The sequence below is a fragment of the Leptonychotes weddellii genome, chromosome 14 (assembly GCF_054177405.1).
Source record: "Leptonychotes weddellii isolate Sample4059 chromosome 14, ASM5417740v2, whole genome shotgun sequence".
NCBI lineage: Eukaryota > Metazoa > Chordata > Mammalia > Carnivora > Phocidae > Leptonychotes > Leptonychotes weddellii.
In genome coordinates, this window is record NC_138382.1 from 75373395 (window position 1) to 75390646 (window position 17252).

General features: G+C 57.9%; 1 protein-coding gene across 1 annotated transcript in view; it reads left to right on the forward strand.

The window, feature by feature from the left end:
- Positions 1-17252, forward strand: part of HMCN2 (hemicentin 2) — a 146103-nt gene that overhangs the window by 112338 nt on the left and 16513 nt on the right. The window contains exons 67-85 of the mRNA XM_081802661.1: positions 905-1002; positions 1509-1775; positions 2491-2672; positions 3112-3193; positions 3286-3422; positions 4027-4168; positions 4259-4403; positions 5161-5288; positions 5862-6018; positions 6746-6867; positions 7660-7824; positions 8922-9029; positions 9312-9446; positions 9837-9971; positions 10440-10630; positions 11527-11740; positions 12686-12820; positions 14260-14450; positions 15944-16025. Coding sequence (XP_081658787.1) covers positions 905-1002; positions 1509-1775; positions 2491-2672; positions 3112-3193; positions 3286-3422; positions 4027-4168; positions 4259-4403; positions 5161-5288; positions 5862-6018; positions 6746-6867; positions 7660-7824; positions 8922-9029; positions 9312-9446; positions 9837-9971; positions 10440-10630; positions 11527-11740; positions 12686-12820; positions 14260-14450; positions 15944-16025 — 2816 coding nt within the window. The remainder of the gene's footprint in view (positions 1-904; positions 1003-1508; positions 1776-2490; positions 2673-3111; positions 3194-3285; positions 3423-4026; positions 4169-4258; positions 4404-5160; positions 5289-5861; positions 6019-6745; positions 6868-7659; positions 7825-8921; positions 9030-9311; positions 9447-9836; positions 9972-10439; positions 10631-11526; positions 11741-12685; positions 12821-14259; positions 14451-15943; positions 16026-17252) is intronic.

Here is a 17252-nt window from a genome sequence, read left to right on the forward strand (position 1 = left end):
GTGGTCAGAGGTGGGAAGCAGGAGGAGTGGAGCAAGGCTCTGAGGCCTGCATCCAGGAACCTGGAAGGCTGAGGTCCACGGAAGGTGTTTCCTGAGATCGGACCATAGTGGGGGTGGGCAGGTTGAAGGGGAGACCCGAGTTCTGTTTGAATATGTTGGTTTGAGAGGTTCTTAGACATCCAGGGAGGATGTGAGCCAGGTGTTTGCTACTCCACTCAGGAGTTTAGGGATATAGACGTTTGGGGATTGTGGGCAAACAGGTAGTGGTGGAAGCCAGGATGGGCTGCAGGCGCCCCCCGCCCCAAGTGTGAGTGTGGACTGTACCCCCGGTGGCTGGTATTAAGATGGGTCTAAGGTCCCAGGAAGGAGAAGCAGGCAGGAGGATGGGGAGGGTGGAGGAGGCACTCCAGGAAAGCGTGTTGTCCCGGGAGCCAAGCAGAGACATGTTTCAGGGTCACAGGGGACATTGACAAGATCAGCTCAGGAGGAATGGTCGGGGCCAGAGGGACTTCGAGAGGAGGTGGGGGGCACAGACAGGTTAGGTGATTCAGGTGAGTCTTAAAGGTGAAAAGGAATGGTCTAGAAGAGGGGTAAGGGCAGGCAGGCGTCCCACTCCTTGGATGGGACAGCGCGGCCCGCGGAATTGGGAAAGCAGGAAGTCTGGCCTCAGGGGGAGGGGGGTCAGAGAAGGCATCAGGGGCCAGGGAGTCTGGGGCTTTACTCTGGGGGCCCCAGGGAGCCAGGAAAGGGGGTTAGGCAGAGGCCAGGCCTGTTCAGGTGGGAGTTTCCGAGCTGCCTCTCTGGCAGGTAAGCCACTGGGGGACAGCATAAGAGAGGGACCGTTTCCATGGAGCCACCCTCCCCTCCCCCTTTTTCCCCTCCACCCTTCCCCGGGGGTGTTCAGGATTTCCCAGGTGCAGTTGGCAGATTCTGGCGTCTACACCTGTGTGGCTGCAAGCCCAGCTGGCGTGACCGACAGGAACTTCACCTTGCAGGTGCACGGTACGGACCGGGGTGCGGCGGGCAGGGAGGGGGTTGTTGGAGAAAAAGTGCATCATTTGGCCTTAGGGCGCAAACACAGAGACTCGGTCTTTGATTCATTTGGCTGCTCATTCATTCATCTCGCAAGCAGCCGTTAGACGCTGTTGTGTGCCAGGGCCTTACCAGGCCCCGGGATGCAGCAGGGAGCAGAGGTGACCCCTGCCCCCAGGAGGTCAGTGCAGGAAACAGCTCTGTGAAGAGGCAACCACAATCCCAGGCAACTAGTGACACCAGGGGAAGGACAGGGAGCTGTGGGAGCACAGAGGAGGGCTCTTCAACTGGCCTGGGGAGTTCAGGGAAGGCTTCCTGGAGGAGGTGAGGTCTAAGCTGAAGACTGGAGATGAGAAGGAATTGTCCAGGAGAAGGGCGTTCTGACCAGTGTGGGAACAGCCTGTGCGAAGGTCCAAGGGTGAGGGCCCCCTGACGCGGAATGAAAGGACTCCTGCTCACTCTTTTGCCCTGCACAGTACCCCCTATCCTGGAGCCCGTGGAGTTCCAGAATGACGTGGCGGTGGTCCGCGGCTCCTCAGTGGTCCTCCCCTGTGAGGCCCGGGGAAGCCCCCTGCCCCTGGTGTCGTGGATGAAGGATGGGGAGCCCTTGTTGCCCCAGAGCCTGGAACAGGGGCCTAGCCTGCAGCTGGAGACAGCAGGAGCTGGTGACTCAGGGACCTATTCCTGCGTGGCCGTGAGCGAGGCAGGGGAAGCCAGGAGGCATTTCCAACTGACAGTGATGGGTGAGTCACCTGCCCCCAGCACCAGCTTCTCTGGGCCTGGGTGCGGGGTGGGCCTCCGGGGGCGATGGAGAAGGTGGTGAGGAGGTGAGTCCCCTGATGGATCTCCCCACAGGCTGCCGCCCGGGTGCAGGCTTTGGGGGAAAGGCAGGCTCATACGGGATGCTGACCTTGCTGCTACATAGAAGAGCTACATGGCCCTTCGTTCTCCTGGGGCTGCGCTCTTCAGCTTTGGCCCCCAAACCTTGTAAAGCAGGGACAAAGAGCCGCTGAAACCTTGGAAAGCTCTGAGCCCGCTGTATCTTCCCCTCCACACCGTGTGCTTGCTGGTTTTATTTTTTTTATTTTTTATTTTTTTTAAGATTTTATTTATTTGACAGAGAGAGACACAGCGAGAGAGGGAACACAAGCAGGGGGAGTGGGAGAGGGAGAAGCAGGCCTCCCGCCGAGCAGGGAGCCCGATGCGGGGCTCGATCCCAGGACCCCGGGATCATGACCTGAGCCGAAGGCAGACGCTTAACCGACTGAGCCACCCAGGCGCCCCTGCTTGCTGGTTTTAAAGCACAAATAATTGGCCCAGGCAAAGGGACCCCTGGTTTCTGGTGTTCTGGGCCCCATCGGTGGTCAGCCTCGGGATGGTGGGGTGTGGGAGATGGACCCCAGCTCCCAGCACTTTGGGTGCGGCCGCCATGGCTGACCCCGGGTGGGTGTCTTGCAGATCCCCCCCACATCGAGGACTCAGGCCAGACTGCAGAGCTGTTGCTGACCCCTGGCTCCCCCTTGGAGCTCCACTGTGATGCCTGGGGCACCCCCCCGCCCAACATCACCTGGCATAAGGATGGACAGGCCCTGAGCAGGCCTGAGGACAGCAGCAGGGCACTCCAGATGGAGGGCGTGCAGGTGCTGCTGGCCCACTGCCGTGGGATGAGGCTGGGGGAAGGGGTGGCGAGTGGGGGGAGGAGAAGGACCCGGCAGCACTTGGCAGTGAGGCTGAGCTCCTCCTTTGTGCGGGGTGAGCACGTGGAGACCACCCACCTGGGCCATGCCTTCCAGGGCTCCCAGCCAAGTCAGAGCCAAGGCTGATGCAGAAACCAGAGGAGGGCTGGTGCAGTCAAGGGGCACTTCCTGGAAGAGGCAGGCTTTGCCCTAGCCAGAAAGCGAGGGTGAGGTGGAGCTAGAGAAGAAGCATCCCAGAGAGGGGAATGATTGGAAGGGCAGGGTGGCAGGCTCAGCCGGCCTGAGACTGCATCCTCAGTCCTTAGTTGTGGAGGAAGCAAACCAGATCGGGTGGTGGGCAGGCTGGGGCCAGAGGCAGTTGCTCACCCTGCTCCGTCCCCAGGTGGGCGATGCTGGGCTGTACACTTGCCTGGCCCAGAGCCCTGCTGGCGAAGTCGAGAAGAGCTTCCGGGTCAGGGTTCAAGGTAGGGGGTGCCGGGGGGAGGCAGGAGAGGGAGGCAGGATGGGGCCTACCGGAGCGGGTCCGTCTCTCACGCCCTCTCTGCTGCCCACCTAGGCCCCCCACACGTTGTTGGGCCCCGAGGCCCCCGCCCCGTGGTCGGCCTGGCTCCGGGGCAGCTCATTCTGGAGTGCTCGGTGGAGGCCGAGCCAGCGCCTGAGATTGAATGGCACCGGGATGGCATCCTGCTGCAGGTGGGTGCTAGGCTGGGGACCCGGGGGCGCCACCTTCTGTGCCGCTCGAGCCCCAGACCCTGCAGACTAGGTCCTCGGTGCTGAGGGACAACCTCATGCCAGCACTTCGCGTCCCTGCTTTCCTGGTGTCCTGCACTCCCGTCGTTATTGTCATCCCCATTTTACGGATGGGGACACTGAGGCAAGGCCAGGATTTACATCCTGGCTTCTAATGCATATCTCTGTTCTTCCCATTATACCTTCGATCTACACGTAGTGGCTAGGTGACCCAGGGCTAGTTCCTGAGGTTCTCTGTGCTTACCCCTCCCCCGAAGTGGGGACCAAGAATTGTAGGTCTTCTGGAAGCTCCAGCTCGTGATCCAAGCATCAGCCCCCTCTGCAACATCCCCAACAGGCAGATCCCAGGGGTAGGAGGCTCATTCCCTCCCACAGGAGCCTATTTCCCCCAGAGGGGCGTCAGGTGGGCATCTATAGGCCAGCCCAGAACGGGGCAGAGACCACTGTCCCGCCCCACCGGTTCCTTGGTCCTCCTTGCCTGGTGCCTGGGGCTGGCCTACCCTGGCCCAGCACTAACGAGGGTCTCTCCACCCTGGGGACTCTATAGGCGGATGCCCACACCCAGTTCCCAGAGCAGGGCAGGTTCCTCCAGCTGCAGGCCCTGAGCACGGCCGACGGGGGCGAATACAGCTGCACGGCGCACAATGCCGTGGGCAGCACCAGCGTGGCCTTCCGTGTGGAGATCCACGGTGAGTGGCCTCAGCCCGCCACCCCCCCCACGCTGGCCCTCCTTCCAGCTGCAGCTCCCAGCACCCACTCCCTCTGTGGCCCTCCCCCAGCGGTGCCCACCATCCAGCCAGGACCCGCCACAGTGACCGCCTCTGTGAACCAGACGGCCCTGCTGCCCTGCCGCGTGGACGGCGCCCCCCCTCCCCTCGTGAGCTGGCGGAAGGACGGAGCCCCCCTGGATCCTGACGGCCCCAGGTGAGAGCTGGGCCGGGGGGTCTCGGGGGCGGGTTCTAAGCAGAACCCCGCCTGGGCAGTTGGAGCAGGAAGGTGGCTGTGTGGCCAGCACGTGGGCGCTTCTCAGAACCCAAAAAACAGGCTTGGGGGTGTCAGGAAACTCGGGTGGCTGTCTGTCTGTCTGTCTGGTTTTGACTCTTGGTTGCTCCTCTCTGTCTCTGTGGGAGGGGGCTTCATGCTTCTCTCTTTGTGTCTTTCTCTCAGGCCCATTTTCTACACCTTCCCCACTGTGAACATGGCAGAGACAGCCCCCTGGTCCCCTCTGCTCCCAGGTTATAGCTTCTGAGTTCATGCAACCTGCAGAGTCTAGAGAACTGCCTGATGATCCCAGTTCCGAGGGTGGAGCGTTCCACTGGTCCAGCCTGAGTCTAGCTGGTCCAGCTCATCCCCAGTCCTGCTGGCTGGGGTGCAGTCCAGACGTGGCCCCAGGAAAGGACAGTCCTCAGGTCTGGGGGACATGCTCAGAAAGGGTGCTTTCTGGATGCTGCTGCCTGCTGACTCTTAGGGAGAAGCTGGGCCCAGGTGGGAGCACGGGAGGCCCCCACAGCTGCCCATGGCTGTGACCTCCTCTGACCTTGGCCTCATGGATGCAGGACTCCAGAGTTAGCACTTTCCTACCAGGAAAGCCAGGGGCAGAGGAGACACCACCAGGGTCCAGCTCCTCCAAGGGCCTCCCTAGGCTGCTGGTCTTCGTGGCAACCCCCTCCCTCCATTCCAGGCTGCAGGTCCTGCCCGAGGGTTCCCTGAGGATCCAGCCCGTCCTTGCCCAGGACGCCGGCCACTACCTCTGTCTTGCATCCAACTCTGCAGGCTCTGATCGGCAAGGCCGCCATCTCCAGGTCTTTGGTAGGTAGACGAGAGAAAGCATGTTCCTTGCATTCAGCATCCATCCCCTGTCTGGGCTGGGTCCAGCTTGGTTTCTGGGTTCATCCTTGCTGTCAGGAGCAATGGCTTCTCAGTGTTCTTGACTATGAAGCCTATGAATAAAACTTGCGACCACACATACTCAAAAGGTACATATTTATTTTATGCATATAGCACATACACTTAATACTATACTATTGTATTGAATGTGCACAGATAGGAAACATTTGAAAAGATAAGATTCAGAATCACTACCAGACGCTCTAATCTGCTCTTCTCATTCCAGTGGATCCCCTTGGTGGAGGCCACCCTGCTGGGCCCCGGCCTTGAGCAGGGCTGATGAGGGGTGGGACCCTGAGGGCTACATTCAGGGAGAGGTGGTCAGGGGGCCGCCAACCTGGGGGGCGAGCAAAGGTCCTATCACCCCAGATTTGGGAGCCTGTTGGAAGATTCCTGCAGAGTGTCTCCTGTTCTCCCCGCGAGGATGGGTAGATGGTGGTGGAAAAAGCCCCTGCACCTGCCTCCATCCTGCACCCTTGTCTGCTGTCTCCCCAGAGCCTCCAGCCATCACCCCTGGCCCCTCCAACCTGACCCTGACTGCCCACACCCCTGCCTCACTGCCCTGTGAGGCCAGCGGCTCCCCCAAGCCCCGGGTGGTCTGGTGGAAGGATAGACAGAAGTTGGATTTCCATCTGCAGCAGGATGCTTACCGGTACGGAGCTGGCCCTCGGGGTGGTACCATGAGGTGCTCAGGGTAGGGAAGGGGGTGCCCGTTTCATGGTGGGGAGCCCGGTCGGAAACAAGGCAGGGAGGCACTCTGGTCCTCAACAAAGCACCAGGGTCTATGTCTCAACCTCAGGGGTCTAGAAGGATCTTCACTGAGATGCCCAACAGGGGGTTTAACACCATTACAGTTGCTGGGACATAACAATGTCGATACCTGGAGGCCTGAGTTCGGCTGAGCCCGAATACTCGTCTCCCTATTTGTCAAAGGTAGCTGATCATGAAATGACCCCTGGGCACATTAAAGGAGTCAATTCACCAATTAATTCGCCAGATATTTGCTGTGTCAGGTGCCGGACCATCACGGAGCTTTTGTCTAAAGCAGGTGTTCAACCAACATAAGCTGTTCTGATAAGGGACTTGGATCTGGTCGCTATTATAGAAGTTGTCAGAGCTGGTGATTGCAGAAACATACAGGGTAATAGAGAAACACAGGGATGAAAATTAAATTTGCCCACAAGCTCAACAGCCACATCTTTAAGAATAGAAACTTCTAGAAGAAATTTCTAGATTCAGGGCTGGGGAGCAGATACCAGAGGAGAAATGAGTCATGAGATACCCGGTCCACTGCATCCAGATTGCTGGGCAGGCAGGTCATAGCTGGCTGGGCTCGGGTCAGCCAGGCCCGTCGCTTAGCAGCCAACTGTCTGTCCCAGGCTCCTGCCCTCCAACGCCCTGCTCCTGGCAGCTCCCGGCCCCCAGGACTCAGCCCACTTTGAGTGCGTGGTGAGCAATGAGGTGGGCGAGGCCCGCAGGCTCTACCAGGTGACCATCCACGGTGAGTTGGAACAGGAGGAGGGAGAAGATAGGATGCGGGTATCACCTGCATCTCCTGATCCCACCCGACACAGCCCTGACTCCAGCACTGTTCCTGGCACGTAGGATCTCTCAGGAGAGTCCTCTCCCCAATCCAGATTATTCTAAACCCCAATCTGACTTTGTCATCACCCTGGTGAAAATTCCTCCCTTCACGGCTACCCACTGCACTCAGGATGGAATGCAAAGGTGTCACCTGGGTCCGCAGGGTCCTGTGCATGCTGGCCCAGCCAACCGCCCCCCCACCCCCCAGGTTCAGCTCACCCCAAGGCCCACCTCACTCTGGGATCCAGTCATGCTGCTTAGCTTTTAGTTCCTCACCCCCAGGGCCTTTGCATATTCTATTTCCCTCTGCACATGCCATTCCCTCTGCTCTGAACACTTCACCCTTCACCCAGCGGACGCTTGCTCTTCCTTCAGATCTCAGGTTAAATGACACTTTCCCTGGAGACCTTCTCTGGCCTCCCCAGCTCTGAGCTCCCACTCTTGTGAAGGCTCTCTTGGGAAACACTCCAGAGACACCTAGCTGGTATCTCTGCAGAAAGCAGTTCTTAACTATACCCCAAAGCCCAGCAAAAAATACTTCCCGAGCGAGTGTTGTGACCTCTCTCTGTTGCCCCTCCCTCCCTGGCCCTTCGTCACTGATGTCACCTGTGTCTTAGTCTTCTGTTGATAGCTCTCATTCACCTGGCCCAATGGCTGCGTGGTCCCCCGTGGACCTCGGCAGGGCCTCAAGCCTTGTATTGCATTATAGTACCTCCCACCATTGCCGACGACCAGACAGACTTCACCGTGACCAAGATGGCGCCCGTGGTCCTCACATGTCACAGCATGGGTGTCCCGGCCCCGGTCGTGTCCTGGAGCAAGGCAGGCACCCAGCTGGGGAGGCGGGGGAACGGCTATCGTGTCTTGCCTTCGGGTAAGTAAGGGTGAGCCACGGAGAATGGAGACTGGGGGGATCGGGCGGAGGGTATGAAAGCAGACCATTGGAGCCAGGTGGGAGAGCAAGATGGAGCGCCCCGGCCTGGCTCTGCCGTTCCCTGCTGTGTGACCTAGGGGGACCCCTCACCCTCTCTGGGCCTTAGTATCCCCACTTACGCACTAGCTTGTTGATGTTCATCAGTGGTCCCCTGATGTTAGTTGACAGATCGGTGCCGCTCCTCATGGCAACGTGAGGAAAATAATATCTACGTGAGAGTTTTCATAAAGCTAGTTTGATCTCATCCGAAGGATTTTCCGTTACTCTGAAATTATACTTTTCTTAATATTTTAGTGTTAGAAGTTCCTCTCTTTCATGAAATCAAGATGATAGTAGATGGGTGCTCAAAATTAAAAGTTGGCAACTCTATGGGGATTATCCAAATTACATTTATTTGTTAGTTGGTGAGCTGGTGAAATCCTAAAGCCTGAGCACCACTGGCCAGATCTGCGGTTTTCAAACTCTTCCAAAGCAGTAGAACCCTTTCTTCTGACAATCGGTTATAGGGAAGCCCATCACGTAAAGGAAGTTGACGTTCTGGTTCCATCTGGGGCTGGAGTGGTCCAGGAAGGTTAAAACGGTGTTCACCAAGCACCCAAGACTAAGGAAGACAGGGCAAAGGGAGGACAGATGAAGCAGTAATCTGGGAAGGCTTCCTGGAGGAGGCAAGTTTTGAGCAAATCACGGCAAAGGTAGCAGGGTGAGGGCCCGTGGAACTATGGGTGGGCCAGGGATTCTAGGCAGGGTGGTGGCAGGTCCTGGAACATCACAGCCGGAAGTTTCTAGAGACCACCCTGTCTGATTCCTCGTTGTACACATGGGGAAACTGAGGCCCCAAGAGTGGAAGGGACTTGCCCACAGTTATGCTCCAGACAGGGAACACAGACAGGCCTCGAACCCAGGTTTTCCCTTGCTGCTTACAAATGGGCAGGGAGGCAGGTGGAGTGGCCTGCAAGAGAGACACCGGGGTGGGGGTGGGTAAGGGACGTCTGTCCCGGGTCCCCTCAGCCCTCTCCATGCCCCGCTGCCACCCGCAGGTGCCCTGGAGATCGGGCAGGCCCTCCCCATCCACACCGGCCGCTACACTTGCACGGCCCGCAACTCTGCCGGCGTGGCCCACAAGCATGTGGTCCTTACTGTGCAGGGTAAGCGTCTCCTGGCAGGTGGAGGAGAGCTAGAGGCAGGTAGGGCTGGGTAGGGAGGTGAGGGCCCCAGGTTCCAGGTGCCCAGACCTGCCGCTGATCTGACTCCCCGATGGGATTCCTTGGGAGGGAAGAACCGGCCCCCCGGAGTCCTCCGTGCTGCGATTTCAGGAATCCCCTGTTCCTTGTAGAGGCTCCTCTCTCTGGTGCTCAGGGACCCCTGGTGGGAGGGGCCTGGGCGTTAAAGGTGTCCCCAGGGACCTCTGCAGCCCTGTCCCCTTGCAGCCTCCCCCGTGGTGAAGCCTCTGCCCAGCGTGGTCCGGGCTCTGGCAGCAGAGGAGGTGCTGCTGCCTTGTGAGGCTTCGGGCATCCCCCGGCCAAGCATCACCTGGCAGAAGGAGGGGCTCAGCATCCTTGCAGGTGAGTCTCAGCACCAGCAAGGGAAGAACTGTATGGGCCTGGGATCCTCCCGCGTGCCCCAGGCAGGGAGGGAGGGGCTATTGGGGGGGGGGGGGCTCTGCAGACCTGCTGGGAGGTCCCAGGAAGTCCATGCGTCCGCTTCACCTCCTGCCCACCTGTCTCTGTTCACCAGCCAGAGCTTGATAGTCTGAGCACTCAGTGGCGGAGTTGGCAGGATGGGGGTGGCGGGGGCAGCCTGGCTGGGCTCTGGGGCTCCGTCCCCCTGAACCCCGCGATCACAACAAGGCACTTGCTGCCTGGTCCAACAGAATGGCCAAGTGGCCCTCCTGCCCTCCTCGGTGGTCCTGCTGCCCCCACCACCAGCCCCCGATTTCCTCCCCGCTAATCCAGGAGCAAGTACCCAGGTCCTACCCACCGGACAGCTTCGGATTATCCACGCCGGCCCAGAGGATGCCGGGAACTATTTTTGCCTTGCCCAGAACAGCGCGGGCAGCGCCGTGGGGAAAACACGGCTGGTGGTGCAAGGTGGGCCCAGGGAAGGGGGCTGAGGCGGACCCCAGCGGGCTAGGGCCTTCGGCATCCCTGCATCCTTCCCTATCCCAGCGTGGCTTGTATTCCAGACGGAACTGAGGGAAAAGCATCTTCTCCCATTTTGTGCTCAAGGTCTGCCTTTTGACCGTAACTCGGGTCCCTCTGCGTCCTCTGACCTTTCAGGAATCATCCCTCATTCATTTGTGGCTTTCCAGTAACAAAAGCCATTTCTGTCCCCTTAGCCATTGTGTGTACATTGGCATCACCCTGTCACAGCTTCACCAAACTCAACAGTCCCCAAATTGTCCAGAGCGCGGGCAATGGCCTATGACAGAGGTGGTGGAGGCAGCAGATGGGGGTGGAGGAAGGGGCGAGGGGGATGCCGACTGCCTAGGGCGCTGGAGAGGGGCAGCCCACCCCAGCCCAGCCCCCGTCCCCACGTGGCCCTCCCTCTCCCCACAGTCCCGCCCGTGATCGAGACTGGCCTCCCTGACCTGTCCATTACCGAAGGCTCCCACGCCCTCTTGCCCTGCTCGCCCAGCGGCAGTCCTGAGCCCAGCATCACCTGGGAAAAAGATGGCCAGCCCGTGTCCGGAGCCGAGGGGAAGTTCACCATCCAGCCTTCGGGGGAGCTGCTGGTGAAGAACCTGGAGGTGAGCCTCCCACCCTGTGCGGCGCGAAGGGGAGTAATAATGACAATGGGAGCAGAAAATCTCTGCTGAGCAGCCCCCTGTTTGTCATGGTCTGTGCTGAGCGCTGTGCAGCTTTCAATCCCAGGGGTATTATAATCCCCAAGTACAGATGAAGAAACTGAGGCTCAGAGTGTATCCAGTTTTTGCCAAGAGGCAGAACCAAGATTTGAACCTGGACCTCCGTGGCTAATTCCTGAGGGACGGAAGGAGCCCTGGACGGGGCGGGGGGCGGGGCACAGAGATGACTCTGTGTCCCCACGCAGTGCCTGTTTGCTGTCCACCCTGCTTTGTTGCTGACCTGAGCCCAGGGCGTGGGTGTGATCCCCACCCCACTTCCCCAACAGCACTTAGATTCTATAATTACAAACGGGCCTCTCTCTGGACGGATGGGCAGTGGCTCGGTGGGTGCACCTGCTGGGCGGGGGGGCAGTCACAGGGTCCTCTGACCTCGCCGCACGGAGAGCCAGATAGCATGGTGAGTGCACCTGCCTTGCTGCAATGCCCCACGGGACGTCTCAAAGCTTGGCGGAGCCCTCTCTACAAAAGGCACTCAACACGGGGCCTGTCTCAGGGATGATGGGAGCATGGATGAGCTGGTGCAGGTGAAGTCCCGAACAAGGCGTCCGGCAGATCGTGGGTGTTGTTACCATCGTGCAGTCAGGGCTTGGATGGTTAGGAAGGCTGCCGGGGGGGCGCAGCGGTGAAGCGGTGAAGCAGAGCCATTTACTGGCTGTGTGACCTTGAGCAAGCCCCTTCACCTCTCTGGGCTGCATGCTCCCAGGGAACCTGCGGGAGAAGGGGTCCCTAGGAGCTGCGGGTGGGGGCAGTGCTCAGGCTGACCCCTCCTCTGCCGACAGAGTCAGGACGCTGGGACCTACACCTGCGTGGCCGAGAACGCCGTGGGCCGCGCCCGCCGCCGCGTGCACCTCAGCATCCTGGCACTGCCCGTCTTCACCACCCTGCCTGGGGACCGAAGCCTGCACCTCGGGGACAGGCTGTGGCTTCGCTGTGCGGCCCGGGGCAGCCCTACCCCCCGCATTGGCTGGACCATCAACGACCGGCCAGTCACGGGTCTGGGCCTCCTGGGAGCGGGTGGATGGGGACCCAGGACCTGGGAGGAGGGCAGACTGGTGGGGAGACCCAACCTCGTGGAGAGGAAGACGGTGTCAGGTTCTGGGTCTCCAGACTTGGCCCTGTGCGGGGGGAGCAGAGCAAACACACGTGTGGCCGTATGTGACGGGTCACGTGTCAGACCTGACAAGAAGCCACCTGCGAAAAAGACTCAACCCCGAGACCTCAGGGCCGGGATGGGCCTTGTGTTCCAACCCAGCACTGCTGCTCCCACTGTGGGCCCCTGGGAAAACTCCTTTCCTTGGGGGCGGGGCTCTGTTCTCCCATCTGGTCCCCAGGTGATGTTTAGAGAGGCACAGGGCCTGCACAGGGCACAGGGTATATAGTAGGTGCTCAGTGAATGTCTGCTGAATTGATGAGTTGCTGAGTCCCCTCCACTGCAAAGTGATATTTTCAGACGCTCCTAAACCGGAGTCCAGGAGCTATGAAATGGGCTCAGAAGCTCACCTTTGTGCACCTGTGAGGAACACTTTGCCCGGACCCCGCCACCTCCCGGGGAGGGAGTTTGGGGGAGTGATTCAGCCTCTCTGAGCCCAGCTTCTTCATCTCAAGATGGAGATAACAGGGGTGCTGAGGGTGAACTGGTTTAATGCGGGAAGTGCATGTTAATAGGCCCCCAAAGACCTACCCTCGCCCACGCAGCCAGCTCACGGTGCAGACTTGAAAATGATAGAAGTCTGGTTCTTCCAGCGCATCCCCTACCGTGGCCTGTGCCTGCCGTGAATGGGTCTGACATGGTCAAGCTCCCACCTCGGGAAGAGACACCTGTTTTCATGTCTTTGCTAAACACCTGCTGGGTACCCCGGCCTGAGTGAAGTATTCAGGGCAGGAGGGGTCCCTAGCACCCTGGACTCAAAACCCTGCGGGGCATCTCTTTTCTACCAGAGGGGGTGTCTGAGCAGGATGGGGGCAGCACACTGCAGCGGGTGGCCGTCACCAGAGAGGACAGCGGGACCTACGTCTGCTGGGCCGAGAACAGAGTGGGCCGCGTGCAGGCTGTCAGCTTCGTCCATGTGAAGGGTAGGGCATGAGCCTTGTGGCCTTTCCTGAGACCCCCCCGATGAACCCGATGTGTTGGTTTTTCTAAGAAATAGACCTCCTGGGGCGCCTGGGTGGCTCAGTTGGTTAAGTGACTGCCTTCGGCTCAGGTCATGATCCTGGAGTCCCGGGATCGAGTCCCGCATCGGGCTCCCTGCTCGGCAGGGAGTCTGCTTCTCCCTCTGACCCTCCTCCCTCTCATGCTCTCTGTCTCTCATTCTCACTCTCGCAAATAAATAAATAAAATCTTTAAAAAAGAAAAAAAGAAAGAAATAGACCTCCTGACCTCTGAACTAGTAACCCTCCATGCTGACTGTGCCTTAGGATCTCCTGGGGGACTTTAGAAAATGCTGAGGCCCAGGTTCCCCCTCTGACTCCAAAAACCAGCCTCTCTGGGGTGAAGCCCCAGCATCAGGATTTCTTATGTTCCCCAGATGAGTTGGCTGCAGGTAGAATGAGATCTGACCAATTGGTGGGCAGCACCGCCCTCAGCGGCATGGGGCCCGTGTAGAAGGAGGGCACGGAGGCCAAGGTACCCCGGCAGGAAAATCCCTGAAGCTTGCCAGCCTACCAGTTGTCCCCCACGGCCCTGCTCGGTCAAGGGCAGCATGGTAACCCTCCATGATGCCATGACTTAGTTTGCTTCCTTTCAGGATGGGTAGGGTGGAGCTTCATAGAGGGGAATGAGCAGCCCAAGGCACCAGGACGCAGGTGCAGCTGGTTTCAGCCTCAGGAAACCAGCAAGCCTGGAAACTGACATGGGGCAGCCAAGAGTGGTTTAAGATTTGCATGGGGGCGCTTGCATGGCTCAGTCCGTTAAGCATCCCACTCTTGATTTTGGCTCAGGTCATGATCTCATGGGTCGTGGGATCGAGCCCTGCATTGGGCTCCACGCTCAGCACAGAGTCTGCTTGAGATGCTCTCTCTCTCCCTCTCCCTCTACCCCTTCCCCATTCATGCACAATAAATAAATAAATAAATAAATAAATAAATAAATAAATAATAAAATCTTAAAAAAAACGACTTGCATGAAGCGAGGATCAGGGCTGTCTTAGTGTTGCTCTGTGCAACCCAAGGCGTCCTAATGGTTATGTAGTCTTTATTTCCCAAAGTCCCTGGCAGGTACTCTGCAGCTGGGACAATCCATCCATTCGAGCAAGTATATGACACTCATAACACTACCTTACGTCCTGTACCTGCCTCAGGCATCACTAATCAATCGCAGCACTATTCCCACTCCGTTTCAAATCAGTGTTCCCAGCAGTCTATTTCGCTTGACCCATGACATGGAAGTTGTCTGCCATCCCTGATGTGTTGACTATTCACAGTCATGCTGGGCCAGCAGGAGCCTCTGGGGATGGGTTTATGGGAGAGGCTGAGGGAACCTCCTTTCTGACATTTTGTCTGATGTTATCTTGCAGAAGCCCCTGTGTTGCAAGGGGAGGCCTTCTCCTACCTGGTGGAGCCTGTGGGGAGCAGCATCCAGCTGGACTGTGTGGTCCGTGGCGCCCCGGCACCTGACATCCACTGGATCAAAGATGGCCTCCCGCTCCGGGGCAGCCGGCTCCGGTATCGGCTACAGAATGGCTCGCTGACCATCCGCAGGACGGAGGCAAGGCGGGACCCAGTGCCTTGGGGTGGGGACATCCCACAGCCTTTTCTGATGGCTTAGGAGAGTTCTTTAGGTTGCCACAGTCCCCTACAGTCTACAAAGCACTTTCCCACCCATGACCCAGATTCTCCCCACCACTAACTCGAGTAACCTCCAGCCTGTGACTTTTCTCTGTGCCTCAGTCACCCTGGCCGTTCAGTGGGGCTAATAGTTGTTTCTACCTCATAGGTTTATCGTAAGAAATCAGTGAGATGACCCATGCCAGGAATTTAAGAGTGACTGGCCCCTGGGTAATACCAATAAATGTGATTATTAACAACCCCATAGCGCAAAGTAGACAAGTAAGAGTGCCCCATTTTACAGATGAAGACACTGAGGCTCAGAGAGGCCCATGACCAGTAAGTGCCCAAGGCAGGACCCCATCCCAGCTTTCCTGACTCCTGCTCTATGCTGTTTCCAAAGTGTTGAGCCCTGGGGCAGCCCCCCTCACCTTCCCAGTGGTCATGTGGACATCCATAATACTGTCCTGTTACGCTCTTCCTCGGGGCCCTTGCTTTCGCCCACCATTACCTGAGTCTCTACCACGGGCTAGGCCCTGGTAGATACTTTTGCTCTGACGAGCATGATTTCCTGTCCAATCTTAGCGGCCATGATCCCCATTTTAGCAATGGGGAGATGACGTGTCCTCGTATGGGGACATGGCGGCGTATTTGTAATGAGTCCAGGACCGTCCCCTGTGGAGCCAGATTTAGTCCCATCCTGATCTGACCCCCAAATCTCCACTCTCACCTGCATGCTGTGCTGCCTCCACAGTCCCTTGGGAGCGGCCTCCAGGATATCACCTTCTGGGTGTAGACGGTGGCCTCAGGCTGCCCCCCAGCTCCCGCTCCTGGTGGCAGTGCCACTCAGAAGTGGATCTGAGCTGTGTTCTTCCCGGGCTTCCTCACTGGCCGTGGTGGTGGGCATCCTGTAGAAAAAGCTTCTCTCTCGCTAAGCTGGGAAAACACCACAAACCCTCTGGAAGGCTCGCGGCACACGCCCGCACAGTAAAAGCCCCAGGGAATCTCGCAGCCAGAAGTGGGTTGTTGTCCGACTCAGTGTTTCCCGAACTTACTTCACCACGGAGCCCTTTTTTCAAGGCATCCCTAATAATGTGCCACGGAGTGATGATACTTCATTGTACCCAGTTTGGAAGAGGGGGATCTAAATCATGCTTCTGCAGCATGTGGCTCCACCAAGGGCAGCAAATCCATGCTCTCAGTCACCATTGCCCCCCATGTTCCAGGTGTGAAAGAGGCTAGATCCTCTTTGGATGTCTGTTGACAAGAGCCGTGGAGGCTCTTCTGATGAACTCCACAAGCCCCCGGCTGGTTTACCCTCTAAGCTCCTCTGGTTAGACGGGTCTTACTCCAGTCGCCTGTTTCCATGCCCCGAATGGCCCCCTCATCCTGCTCTCCTGAACACCACGCACCCCCTCCCATGCCCCCCTGCAGATGGACGACGCCGGCCAGTACCAATGCCTCGCAGAGAATGAGGTGGGCGTGGTGGAGAAAGTAGTGATCCTCGTGCTGCAGAGTGAGTCTCGGCCTCCCCCTCGCTTGGACCCTGGGTGGGTAGGGACAGTGTCGGGGGGCGCTCAGGGGGTCGAGCAGCCGTGCTGAGGCTGGCGTGGTGCGTCCCAGGCTGCCTGATCAGAATGGAGGGCAGAGAGGGAGGGCCACAGACTGGGAATTCTCTGACAAATATTTGTCGAGAACATGCAGTTGAGGTCCCATGAAAATCCAGGGACCCAACAGCTAGGCCTGGGCGGGGGCCCCATTTATTCAAACTCACAACCATCCACAAGATCACAGTCACAGCTCTTGGATTTGCCAAGTAGCTGGTAGTTTACAGAGTACCATCTGAACCCCAAAGTAACCCTGCCAAATCGTCTATAAATAGGGATTTTGAGTACAACTTTTTATTGAAGATAAACACACATAGGGAGAATACAATGTTATAAGGGTACAGCTCAGTGAATTTTGTTTTTTAATCTTTTATTTATTTACTTACTTACTTAGAGAGAAAAAGAGAGAGAGAGAAAAGAGAGCGCAAGCAGGGAGGGGCGGGGGAGAGGGAGAGAGAGAGAATCTCAAGCAGGCTCCATGCCCAGTGCAGAACCCCACACAGGGCTCAATCTCACGACCCAGAGATCATGAGCTGAGCTGAAATCAAGAGTCGGATGCTTGACTGACTGAGCCAGCCAGGCGCCCCTCGACAAATCTTCATAACATGAACCCACCAGGTTAACTTGCACCCAGAGCAAAAACAGAAAAATGGAACACTACCAGCTCCCAGCCACTCCCATCATATCGTACCCCCTTTCCAGTCAATGCCCCCTGCCCCCAGGTGATCCCTGTCCAGAGTTTTACCTTTAAAAGTCAGCTTGGGGTGCCTGGCTGGCACAGTCGGTAGAGCATGGGGCTCTTGATCTTGGGGTCGTGAGTTCGAGCCCCATGTTGGGCATAGAGATTACTTTGAAAAAAACAGCTTTATTAAGATATATACCACAAAATTCACGCATTCATACAGTGGAATATCCACCCTTTAAAAAGAAGGAAATCTGGGCGCCTGGGTGGCTCAGTTGGTTAAGCGACTGCCTTCGGCTCAGGTCATGATCCTGGAGTCCCAGGATCGAGTCCCGCATCGGGCTCCCTGCTCGGCGGGGAGTCTGCTTCTCCCTCTGACCCTCCTCCCTCTCATGCTCTCTGTCTCTCATTCTCTCTCTCTCAAATAAATAAATAAAATCTTAAAAAAAAAAAA